The sequence below is a fragment of the Aulonocara sp. 'chitande type north' Nkhata Bay genome, linkage group LG9 (assembly GCF_057382095.1).
Source record: "Aulonocara sp. 'chitande type north' Nkhata Bay isolate Kocher_YH1m ecotype deep benthic linkage group LG9, A_spYH_male_GT1.1, whole genome shotgun sequence".
Lineage (NCBI taxonomy): Eukaryota > Metazoa > Chordata > Actinopteri > Cichliformes > Cichlidae > Aulonocara > Aulonocara sp. 'chitande type north' Nkhata Bay.
The window spans coordinates 11,285,566-11,298,222 of NC_141352.1; the positions used below are offsets into that span (position 1 = coordinate 11,285,566).

Below are 12,657 nucleotides of genomic sequence, written 5' to 3' on the forward strand. Positions count from 1 at the left end.
ATTTAAGCTGGCAACTGCCGCAGAAGAGCAGAAGAAGAATGATGTCCCTCTCTGACTTTCCGTACAGCCTACAGGCTGGTGCAAGCTTCCCGCATTTACCGCACATTGTTTGCGCTTGTGCATGCTGGTCTGCCGCCTGCTCTGAGCTTTCAAAGTCACCCATCTCAAAACTGCATTGGAGATGGGTGACTGCCAACAGTGGGGTGAGAGATGCAACATCTTCATGAAACCTAAAGAAGTCCATTCGCTTTCTTTCCAAGCTCCATCTACTTTGATGATGGAGAACCAAGGGCGTAGATTTGGCATGGACGGAAGGGACATGTCCCCACCAGCAATTATTGAATTGTCCCCACCAATAATTTGATCTCTTCGAGTAAAGAAAAACAAACCCGATGGTAAGAAAAAAAACGATCTGTCAGCGTCTCATTCAGCGAGCGGTGCAGAAAGAGTTAAATTACGTTCTCTACTGGAGTCCTACGTCATGTGACAAATATGGCCAATGTGATTGGCTGAGCTTTTCAGGGAGCTCTGTTTAGTTTCAGCAGCGGCAAACAAACCTGCGCTGCCAGGAGGAGAGGAGGATGGCAGCGCAAAGGAAGAACCTGGATATAAGAAATTGGTTTTCAAAGAAACCTGTAAGTCACTTAAAGTCAAGTTCACTCATATATTGTGTCCGTCACAATAACATTACAGGCTATGCTAGGCCATACATGCCAACACTCACGATTTTTCCGAGAAATCCCGAATTTCAGTGCCCCTCCCGAAAATCTCCCGGGGCGACCATTCTCCCCCCAATTTCTCCTGATTTTCCACCCGGACAACAAAACTGAAAACCATATCGCAGACCGGCCCAGCCAATTCCAGTTTCCAACAATGGCTACTATTACTGCAGCTACTTAGTTTTAATATTACTCTTATTACTCTTTCTGGGTCGCAAAATAAACTTTTAACACATTTTCAGGCGAGAATGTAGCTGTGTAAACGTCAAATAACTTAAACGTGTTATTGTTTGGCCTTTTTCAGTGCTTTAGTTGTGTTTTATTTGTTGGTGAGTAAATCGTTTTGGCTGAGATTAAAGTTATTAGATTAAATTAAATTAAATAAAACTTTATTAATCTCTCGGGAGGATTTTTCCCGGGTTTTCACACAGCTGAATAAACTGCTGTGTGAAAACAGCAGTTTATTCGACCATCTACGCCAGCGTCTGGTTATATTTTAGACAGCAAGGAGCAGACGGCAGGTGACGTAATTCTGAAGGCTAGACCGTCCAATTTCACAGTCGTTCATTTCCGGTCTACCTGGCTTTCGGAGGACCCGGCCCACTTAGACCACAAAGGCCGGGTCCTCAGGTGGGCGCAGCCTCTGAATTTGGACACCCCCGGCCTGTTTCCGGTAATAATGGTGACATTTAACTTATTTTATCTTATTTTATAAATAAACACTGTAAGATTCAAGTTTTTTGTATATATATGTACATGTATATCCCCCCAGCCCATTTGAATGTCTCCCTAATTCTGAGGTCTCAAGGTTGCCAAGTAGGTGCTAGGCTTGGTCCACATCAGTCTAAAATTGTATGTAACCATGAATAATGTGATGCCATGTCCACCAGGAGAGACTGGACAGTATAGATGTAAAACAAATATGCCAGCAGTTCATTTCAGCTAACGAGAGGAGCAGGCATGTGTTTGTTTTGTGGGGCATGTAGTCCATGTCTGTTGCTGTAACAGTAGTTCATGTTTAGAATAAAACATCCCAGCCCCCTATCTGATGTTGGTGTACTATAACTGAAGTAATGTTGTTAAGTCCTTAAAGTCATATTCTTTTATTGTCATGACTGTATTTGAAGCTATTTTTACTTTTGTATGATACCTGATTTATATGATATATGGCTGAAGTAAACTAAAGTCTGAAATACTTAGTCAGTCATTTGTTTAATAGTAATTTAACATTATATAATTCACATATAAAACTATGAATTGTAATTTTAAACGGTTTAAAAGCAGGTAGAATAGCATATGTAGGCAAGTATATTTGTCCTTTTTTTTAATCAAGAAGCAAAAACAAAAAGGAGACCTGTTCAGTCCTTTATCATTAACTAGACATGTTTTGGATAGATTCAAATATCAGCATTGGTTGAATCTTTAAATGGTCTCTTTTATTTTCAAACTAAGTCAGTTTTCAGTGGGTGACTTTGAGTTTCCAGTTGAGATGCATGTTTTTGGATAGCTGGAAAAGTAGCTTTTACTTATAGAGCTCATGCAAAATAAATAAATCAAGTCCAGTTTTACTCTCATATCGGCCAGCATTTTGATTAGTTGTCTTCTTTCAATATCATACTTCTGACAATGCAATAAAACATTATTTCCTGTTCCCTACTGCAGTCACACTCCACTGTACAGTGTTTTCCTATTAAAAGTAATGTGGTATTAAAACCAGTGTGTCCGAATCTAAGTCGAGATATAACAGTCTCCTGTTTCTTCCTGTACTTCTCATGTCTCCCAATTTCCTTTGGATTTTGTAAAACCATCACCCTTTCCTCTCTTCCTCCCATTGCTTTTGCCAGCGTTCCTTCATTTTGTGCCGTATTCTACTCTTAATCTCTGTCCTACTAACACTAATAATCATATCAATTTTTCATCCACAGCGAGTAAAGTAGTGAACTTAGAGGAGCGAAACAAACTATTAGTGATGGCCAAATGAAGCTTTCTGAAGCTTGTATTGAAAAATGGTTCATTACTCGAAGCTTTTCAACACAGTCCTCTCTGGTGACATCTGGTGGCCAAAAATATGAAGAGCAGCTTGAATCCACAAAATAAAACCAACTGCTTCATTATGATTGCCCACTCACTCTACAGAGTGGAATTTTCTCTGATATTGGGCCACCGTTGTGTTGCTTTGAACGTGTATTTTTTGGGGTTAAAAAATGTGGTTTATTTGTGTAATGAATAATTTCGACCAGCAAATTTTCCTTGTTTAAACATGCACCATTGTGTGGTCTTTCTTTGCTTTTCACTTCTTGATGTTGGTAAATACAATAATTGGAAAACACGACGTTACATATAATATACATATAATACTGTACAACACATTATGGAGTATGATTCTGCTGTGAGGTCTTGTCTCCATGCACTTGTGAAATTAATCGCAAGACGGGTGTATTTATATTATATTAGGGAAATTTTCCCAGACATATTTCTGACCTGCGGGTAGAATTGATTGTGAAATGGAAAATGCTTATGAACTTGCAAACTAAAAACATGATGCATTTAAGGTAACCCTTTTTCATTTTTATTTAAGAAGAGAATTTGTTCCACTGTGCGATGGCTGAAACTGTTCCTTTTCGTGGAGATAATTTCTCCTGCATTAAGGAAAATCCCTTCACGTGGAACAGAAGAGGCTGGAGTGCAGAGAAACTGGTAGAGATGCAGTTATACAGTCTACCTGGGCCCCACAAACTCAGCTAAAGAGAATAAATACATTAAATTGCTGCACATTTGGCAGACTAACATTTTAAGATTAATTGAAAAATAAAATATATATATTTTAACATTAAATGTAACGAGTCAAATGGAAGTTTTTCTAAAGATATTTGATGATATTTATATTATGAAAAACAGATTTTTGACATTTTGAGTTTTTCCCGTTTTCAGATAAAATAAACACGCACAAAACAAAAGCAAACAGCCAGAACACAAAGCTGGAAAACCCACCCGAATGACCAAAATCTACTCAAAATACTCCCACACAACAGAACCTCCTCTCTTCCTCGCTGGCTCCATGTCTCTCAGTAGAAATATCAGTGGTTTGCTACCTGTCACCATCAAAACACTCCACAAATCCTGCGAATTATTCACTTCCTTATAAAGCATTGAACGAGACCCCGAAGTAGTCACGTTCTAAACGACGCTTCGGACGTCACTGATCACGTGACTCTGGCCAAACGAATCAAGCTTCGATACAGAGCTTCGGAAGCAGTGTGTTGATTTTTTTGACACAGGCACCGGAGCATCAGCTTCAAGCGGACCATCACTACAAACTATACCACTACCAACGTTTCCCGCATCTGTTTCCTGGGTATTTTTGAAAACGCAGATTTTTCTATGCGTTTGCACTAGTGATGGGCAGATGAAGCCCCATGAAGCACTGAAGCTTTTCATCCAATTGGTTCACCCCAACGCGAAGCTTCATGAAGCTTCATTTGCTCTAGCAGGACACCTACTGGACGTAAAAATAATAGCTGGCATGAATTTGAAGAGTGTGGCATTTTGCACACAGCCTGTAAATGTCAACAACAAAAGGAGTGTGTAAAACATGTATATTGTAGTGATGGCAGTATACTGTGTATATTTATACTGGCAGTATGGGAAATGATTATTTGGAAATGCTTGAAATGGAAATGATCATTTACTGTGAGGTGAGGTGTGGTTGGGGTGTGGACAGTAGTTGTGCTTTTGTAACGTTGAGGTATGGACAGCTACACACTGAGGCCTCAGTCCTGCCTGTTCACATTTTATTCTGTAAAAACTAAATTTTCACTGCTTTTATGACCTTTTTAGTGGGGAGAACATAGCTGGGATTTAATGATTTAACAAATCTTTTGAATCCTTTGTCCTCCACAATGCTAAATAGCTGGGAGTCCTCAATCACCATGCTGACCAGGTCTTCATCTATTTGAGATTGTTCTCCTGAGGAAAGACAATAAAGATAAAGCACAAATATAAATATCACACACGTAACTTATAACAGTTGTATAATATTGTTATATCATTTAGTAACATTACTGCATCCTATATTATCATTGCATTTGATGGCTCACCTGGTCTTGCTCCACAATCGGTGTTCCCCTTATTCTCATGCAAAGCTCTGTAGTGCCTAAGCATGGATAAGGTGTTGTTATATCCCAGCTCCCTGGCACATAGCAAACACTTCACCTTGTACAAAAGTACAGACAGCTTAACATAAATTGTATTGCACCATCAGTATCATGAAAATACATCTTCTGTAGAAATTTACATACCTTGTTGGGAGGAATAAGATCAAAATGTTCCCACACAGGGGAGGACATCTTCCTCTTCTTAGCTGGCCCCATTCTCTCCTGACTTTCTCTCCTCACTCTCATAAACCTCCAAACTGTCTCCAAACTCTCACTAACCGCAACTCTCCATCAAACACCCACATTTTTGAATGAAGTCTGAGGGGTTTATATCGCTGTCATATCTCGCGGCAAAGTTCGAACCACTTCATGAACCAGTCACGTGGTACAGCCGGGCAGCGAGGCTTCGACGTCATCATTTTCAGCTCCTCCCATAAATGAAGCAAGCCTCGATACGCGCATCGCGGAAACGCCCCCTCCATTACTCGACACACGCTCCGAACCCTCGATACAGAACGTCCCATCACTAGTTTGCACCTTTCGTCCACACGTAAACGGCGTTTTCGGACACTGAAAAACGCCTGCCAGGGTGGATACTTTCGAAAAGTCAGTTTTTGTGTTTACGTGTGCACGAGGAAAACGTGAAAAACGCAGCGTCAAAGGTGTGGTCCTATTTTGGCATCACACTGTGACTGTGACTATTTTGAAATCTCCGTTTTCAAAATACCCGTGTACGTGTGAACGTAGCCAAAGCTTCATCACGGAGTTTCTCTCGGTTTGTGGGCTCATCTAAAGGTAAGCACCGAGCTAACTTTACTGTGAGCAGGGCTCTAGACTAACTTTTTGACATGGGCGCACCGGTACGCCTAACTTTAAAAATTAAAGCTCCATAAATGCATACCTTTGCCTAATAACAAAGGCATAAATGTGTTTGGGGTTTTTTTTCCCCCACGTTATATCAGTTGCACGGAAGTAGCTGGCAACGGAAGTAATCCGGGCGCTGCAGCTTTAAGCAGCTGCGCGCGCTCCCGCGGACGGCAATCACTTTCTGGCAGACAATCACTTTTGGGCACAACACCGGCACAAAAGTTAGGCGCACTCAAATTTTTCAACCGTATCGCTTAACACCGCAGTTTTACATGTGCACTTTCTTTGGGGGGGGGGAAGTCCATACAGACAATATTAATTTCTAAATTATTAACTAACAAACTTGTGCTTAAAGTGCTTTGTCAATATTGTAGAAAATGTTAAACTTAATCATCATTTCGGCTCCTCTGACGACCTGTTTGCTGCTGTCTGCTGCTGAAAGACAGTGGGGAGAGGGGACACTTGGGCAGTGCATTTATTGCAGCATATAATGTGTTTCCTGGATACACTGTGCTTTTTCCGAGCACTGGCTATGAATTTCAGAAGGATCAGGCCTTAACTTAACAAAAAAGTTATCAATAGTTCTTTTCATCCACAGCTACATCCACTTCTCTCAGGCCTAGGCTGCTCACTAGGGCTGGGTATCATCACTGATTTCTATAATCCATTCGATTCCGGTTCTCAAAGACTTGATTCGATTCAATTTAGCCTCAGACAGTCAGAAATATTATAATTCTGATCATTTATCAGTACTGATACATGTGAGACTTCATCAGAGAGAGAGCTGTGCAGGAAGTGTGATTTTTATCGTGGTGGAAGCAAAACAGCAAAAGTCAGAGGGAATTCATGACGACATTGATCAAATGTGAAGCGCAGTTTGCTGCTCCTTTGCTGCTGGCTCGGTGAATCTTGGTTGGAGAGAGACAAAACCTGCAGCTCAGAATCAGCGCAAAAAAGACGTAAACACAGAGCGGAGCCGACACATCAGAATCGCTATTCTATATATTTTTTGTTTATCTGAACACATACGTGTGTGTGTGTATATCTACATATATATTCGTATCTGTAAATGAAAATATATGTAGTGTGTATATATTGTTTTTTGTTTTATATGTCTGAAACAAATAAAGATACAATACAATACAATACAATACAATACTAAGCTCCGACAGTGTGTCCGTGTTCGGGCCGTCGAAAAGCCTATAAAGAGCAATATGAATTTCTTTAGAAATTACCGGAATGAAAATGTGGAGAGCACACCAACAAAAAACGATGGCAGAGAACTCGATATCAGCTCGTCTCACCACTGCTATCCAAGCTTGATGTCTTCGTTTGGTTACATCAGATACGTGAGATTCCTCACGTTGCTTCCAGGAGGGGAAACGATAAAAAGAGCCCATTTTCCAGGTTATTCCCTTCCCGATCTTGGGATCTAACATTGCAACTGACAACACAGCAAGTACGAGCCATAGCTGATGTTTCCGTGTGCTTTCACTCCTGTAGCCATTTGTTTCGCCTACTAAGATGGCAGCTCAACGAAAAATCATGACCACGCCCCCTACCATGACATCACGCTCCAAAGCCTATGGTTTTGCGGGCCAAATGTAATTGGGCTGCGGGCCAAATTTGGCGCGCGGGCCAGAGTTTGACACTCTACAGCCTGATTTCTATTTGAAGTGATAACAGGAAATGGATGAGAGCGATCTGCTGCAGTATCAGGGTCACAATAAACTTTATTGTCCAGCTGCTGTGGATGAACACATGAGAGGAAGTGAACTCCTACAAAGTCTCATTTTAATGAGTCTGACTGCTGTAAAGTGATGCACAGGAAGATGTCAACAAAAACTATTCTATGAAATGAATGTTTAGCATCAAGTGAATTCAGATGTTCTGTTCAGTTTTCTTTCTATAGGCAAGGCAAGTTTATTTATATAGCACCATTCAACAGCAAGTTGATTCAAAGTGCTTTTCAGAGACATTAAAAAACAAAAAAATAAAAAGCATGATTTAAAAAGGGGGGGGGGGGGCAGTACATAAAATCAGTAGTTAAAATGTAGGTTTTGAAATTTAAGCTTAAAAGTAAAACCGTGCAGATTTGGTGCTTTACTCAAATGCAGCTGAGAACAGGTGAGTCTGCAACTTGGATTTAAATAAACTGAGTGTTTCAGCTGGTCTGAGGCTTTCTGGGAGTTTGTTCCAGATATATGGAGCATAAAAGCTGAATGCAGCTTCTCCATGTCTAGTCTCACAAGATTTCTACAACCAATCAGAGTGAAATTTGTACTTTGTGTTGTCAGATGAACATCAGAATCAGAATCGTGTTTATTGGCCAAGTATATGTGCAGACACATACAAGGAATTTGGTTCCGGTAGATGGAGGCTCTCAAGCACAGCAATGTAAATCACACATACATACACAAAGCTGTGTAAACAAACTATAAATAACTAATCTAAACTTATATACATAAAATACAGAAATGAAGTGAGGTGGAATGAATACTGCAGAATGTACATAAGGTGCAGTTGCAGTCTGGCAGTGGGAGCAGTGTGACAGGTCAACTGTTTAGGAGGGAGATGGCGAGGGGAAAGAAACTGTTCCTATGTCGGGTGGTCCTGGTCTGCAGGCTTCTGTACCGTCTGCCAGAGGGCAGCAGATCAAAAAGTCTGTGTCCAGGGTGTGAGGGGTCTGTGATGATTTTTCCCTGCCCGTTTCCTGGTTCTTGAGAGGTACAGATCCTGGATGGAGGGCAGGGGGGCGCTGATGATCCTTTCTGCTGCCCGTACAGTCCGCTGCAGTCTGCTCTTGTCCTGTTTAGTGGCTGCTCCATACCAGACTGTGATGGAGGAGCACAGGACAGACTCAATGACCGCAGTGTAGAACTGGATCAGCAGCTCCTGTGGGAGACTGTACTTCCCCAGTTGTCTCAGGAAGTACATCCTCTGCTGGGTCTTTTTGAGGATGGAGTTGATGTTGGTCTCCCACTTCAGGTCCTGGGAGATGGTTGTACCCAGGAACTTGAAGATCTTCGCAGTTGACACAGGGCTGTCTGATATGGTGAGGGGGAGCAGAGTTGAGGGATGTCTCCTGAAGTCCACTGTCATCTCTACAGTTTTAAGAGTGTTCAGCTCCAGATTGTGCTGACTGCACCAGAGTACCAGCCGCTCAACTTCCTGCCGGTATGCAGACTCATCACCATCCTGAATGAGGCCAATGACAGTGGTGTCATCTGCAAACTTTAGGAGTTTGACAGCCGAGTTCTTGGAGGTGCAGTCGTTAGTGTAGAGGGAGAACAGTAGTGGTGAGAGGACACATCCTTGAGGGCACCAATACTGAGGGACCGAGTTTCAGAGGTGATCTCCCCCAGCCTCACTTGCTGCTTTCTGTCTGTCAGGAAGCTGGTGATCCACTGACAGGTAGCTGGAGACACGCTGAGCTGGGAGAGTTTGGAGGAGAGAAGTTCAGGCACAATGGTGTTAAAAGCCGAACTAAAGTCCACAAACAGGACCCTGGCAACAGGACCCTGGCATAAGTTCCCGGGCGGTCGAGGTGTTGCAGGATGTAATGCAGCCCCATGTTCACTGCATCATCCACCAACCTGTTTGCCTGGTAGGCAAACTGCAGAGGGTCCAGCTGGTGGTCTGTAATGTCTTTCAGATGGGCTAACACTAGTCGTTCGAAGGATTTCATGACCACAGACGTCAAGGCGACAGGTCTGTAGTCATTCAGTCCTGTGATGGTGGGTTTCTTGGGAACAGGGATGATGGTGGAGCGTTTGAAGCAGGAGGGAACTTCACACAGCTCCAGGGATGTGTTGAAGATGCGAGTAAAGATGGGAGCCAGCTGTTCAGCACAGGTTTTGAGAAAGGAGGGTGAGACACCGTCTGGTCCGGGGGCTTTCCTGCGCTTCTGTTTCTGGAATAGTCGGCTCACATCCTGAGTGTGTATTCTGAGTTTCAGGGAGGAAGAAAGGGGGGTGAGAGGTGTGGTGGAGGTGGTTGAGTCTGGATTGGAGAGGGTGGTGGTGGTCGTTGGGTCTGGATTGGGGAGGGTGGGGGTGGTCGTTGGGTCTGGATTGGGGAGGGTGAAGGGGGGGAGAGGTGGAAGGTGTGTTGGGGGTCAATGTCTGAAGCAATGTCCCTGGGGAGGGTGGGGCGTGGGAGTCTGTCCGTCTCAAACCTGCAGTAGAAAGTGTTTAACTCGTTGGCCAGGTCTTTGTTTCCTTCAATAGTGGGTGGGGGGCGTCTGGTGATTTCCTGCAGGCCCCTCCACACTGACGCTGGGTCGTTGACTGAGAGCCGTTCTTCCAGCTTCTGGGAGTAGATCCTTTTAGCTGCTTTGATCTCCTGTGTGTTCCTAGCTTGCTTGTACAGGGCCCTGTCACCACTTCTGTAGGCGTCCTCCTTGGCCTTACGAAGATGTTGGAGTTTAGCAGTGAACCATGGTTTATTGTTGTTGTATGTGCAAAAGGTCTTTGTGGCGCACACACACGTCTTCACAGAAACTGATGTATGATGTCACAGTGTCCGTGAGCTTATCTAGGTTCTCAGATGCAGCTTCAAAAACAGTCCAATTAGTGGAGTCAAAACAGTCCTGCAGTTCCTGCTTTGCTGCGTTAGTCCACTTCTTCAGTTTTCGCACGTTTGAGTTTTTGCCTATAAACTGGAATAAAATGGACCATGCAGTGATCAGAATGTCCCAAAGCTGCCCGGGGCACAGAGCGATAGGCATCTTTTAGAGTGGTGTAACAGTGATCCAGTATGATGTTGTCCTTGATGGGGCAGTTTATACAGTATGCTGTCTGTATTTAGGGAGTTCGTAGTTTAGGTTTGCTCTGTTAAAATCCCCAAGAATAATTGTAAAGGAATCCGGGAATTTCCTCTCCAGGGTAGTAATCTGGTCAGCCAGCTTGCACAGTGCGTTGTTCGCGTTGGCCTGTGGAGGGATGTAAACTCCGACCAGCATGAAGGAAGAAAACTCCCGCGGTGAATAAAAAGGTTTACAGTTGATGAAAAAACTTTCCAAGTGTGGGCTGCAGTGTTTCTGTAACACTGTGACATCAGTACACCAACCTTCATTAATGTAGAAGCAGACTCCACCACCCTTTGTTTTCCTTGAGAGCTCTGTTTCGCGGTCCGTCCGGTGAAGTTGGAAGCCCGGCAGATTTAAGACAGCGTCTGGGACTCGCTCACCGAGCCAGGTTTCAGTGAAGCAGAGGGCAGCAGAGCGTGCAAAGCCCTTGTTAGTCCGCTTTAAGAGCAGTAGTTCATCGACTTTGTTTGGAAGAGAGCGGAGATTCGTGAGGTGAATGGAGGGGAGTGCCGTGCGGAATCCTCGCCGACGTAGTTTCACCAGCGCACCAGCGCGACTGCCCTGTCTACATCTTCTCCAGGAGCCACAGAGAGCTGCTGCGCCTCCAACTAAAATCTCCAAAAAACTTTCCGGGTTTGTGAAAAATGGATAAGAACTATAGTGAGGCGACTGCCTGATGTTTAGCAGTTGATCTCTGGAGAAAGTGATGTGGTCTGAGTGACCAAAAGCGCAGAAAATAAACAGGACACATATGAGACACTTTGCAGCACAACACGTCTCACAAGATTTCTACAAGCAATCAGAGTGAAATTTGTACTTTGTGTTGTCAGATGAACATATGAGACACTTTGACTCTTCAGTGCAGTGTGGAGCCTTACAAAGATCTGTTTTGTGTCCCAGCTGATCAGCAGGAGGAGAAGAGTCTGACGGAGCAGCAGAGGAACATTTTCAGCCATCTGGGTTCAGCTGAGTCACTACAGAGGAAACAATGAGCTCAACACAGAAGGTGAGGAAAATATCACAGTTTCACCAAATAATCAGTCACGTCTAAAACGCTCATCCTCCCAACCTGTTATATGACTGTGTTGTATTTTATTATGTACTATGTTTTTTTTTATTTTACATCTATTATGTTTACAAACATCAAGAAGTCACAAGCAAAGAGAAACCACACCACAGCACATGTTTAAATAAGGATATTCATCAAAATTATTTATTAATGAAATTTCAAAACCTTTTCAATCACACAGAAAATACATGTGCAAAGCAACACAACAGTAGCCTGATATCAGACAGAACTGTCACATGATACTAAACATAATGAAGCGCTTCATTATAATTTGTAGATTCAAGCTGCTCTTCATATTTTGACCAGCAGATGTCACCAAAGAGGACTGTTGAAAAGCTTCAAGTAATGACAGTTTGTTTCACGACTGCATTTCAATCGGGGAGGGTTTTATCAATTAAAATTGATTGTAGCTTGGATAACATGATATCAATTGATTAAAATCCTGAAAACGCTACAATCTCAGGTTAAACCTCAGAAAATTTCAACAACCACCAAACGGCTAAAACAGTAAATGAGAGCAGGTGCACGGATTCTGCACAAAGACGTAAACAAAGACGTCCGTGCCATCGGGGCTGAAAGCCGGCAGCTCACTGATTCTGATGCGTTCGCCGGTCCGCTCTTTGTGTTTACGTCTTTTTCGGCGCTAGATTCTGAAGCTGCCGGTTTTGTCTCTCTCCAAAATAAAATTTATTAAACCAGCAGAATTCTCTCTCTCCATTGTTTACAGCTCTGTCGGGTGCTGTTTTTTGTTTTTTCACTTCGAGCAACAAAGCCTAATTTCTGCTGTTCAATACAGAACAAATGTAAACTTTTTTAAATTATGCAAAACGTTTAGCCGTGTCTGTAATAAAACCTCTGTAACTTTGCTCTGCTTCACTTCAGCAGCATCAGGTAATGTTCATATGTTGATTAATGGTTTTCTTTCGTGTTTGATCCACTGCAGAATATTTTTAAACCCAGGCCAGAAAATTCTCCTTCATGTTTTTCTGTTTTATCCTCAGTTACTTTGACACAAAGGCATCTGCTGTGCTGCTTACA

General features: G+C 42.8%; 1 protein-coding gene across 1 annotated transcript in view; it reads left to right on the plus strand.

Moving 5' to 3' along the window:
- Positions 1 to 5,288: 5,288 nt before the first annotated feature.
- The window catches only part of LOC147321691 (uncharacterized), a 28,177-nt gene continuing 20,808 nt past the window's right edge, over positions 5,289 to 12,657 (plus strand). The window contains exons 1-2 of the mRNA XM_086305765.1: positions 5,289 to 5,668; positions 11,451 to 11,556. Of these exons, the coding sequence (XP_086161891.1) occupies positions 11,539 to 11,556 (18 nt within the window). The 5' untranslated portion in view covers positions 5,289 to 5,668; positions 11,451 to 11,538. The remainder of the gene's footprint in view (positions 5,669 to 11,450; positions 11,557 to 12,657) is intronic.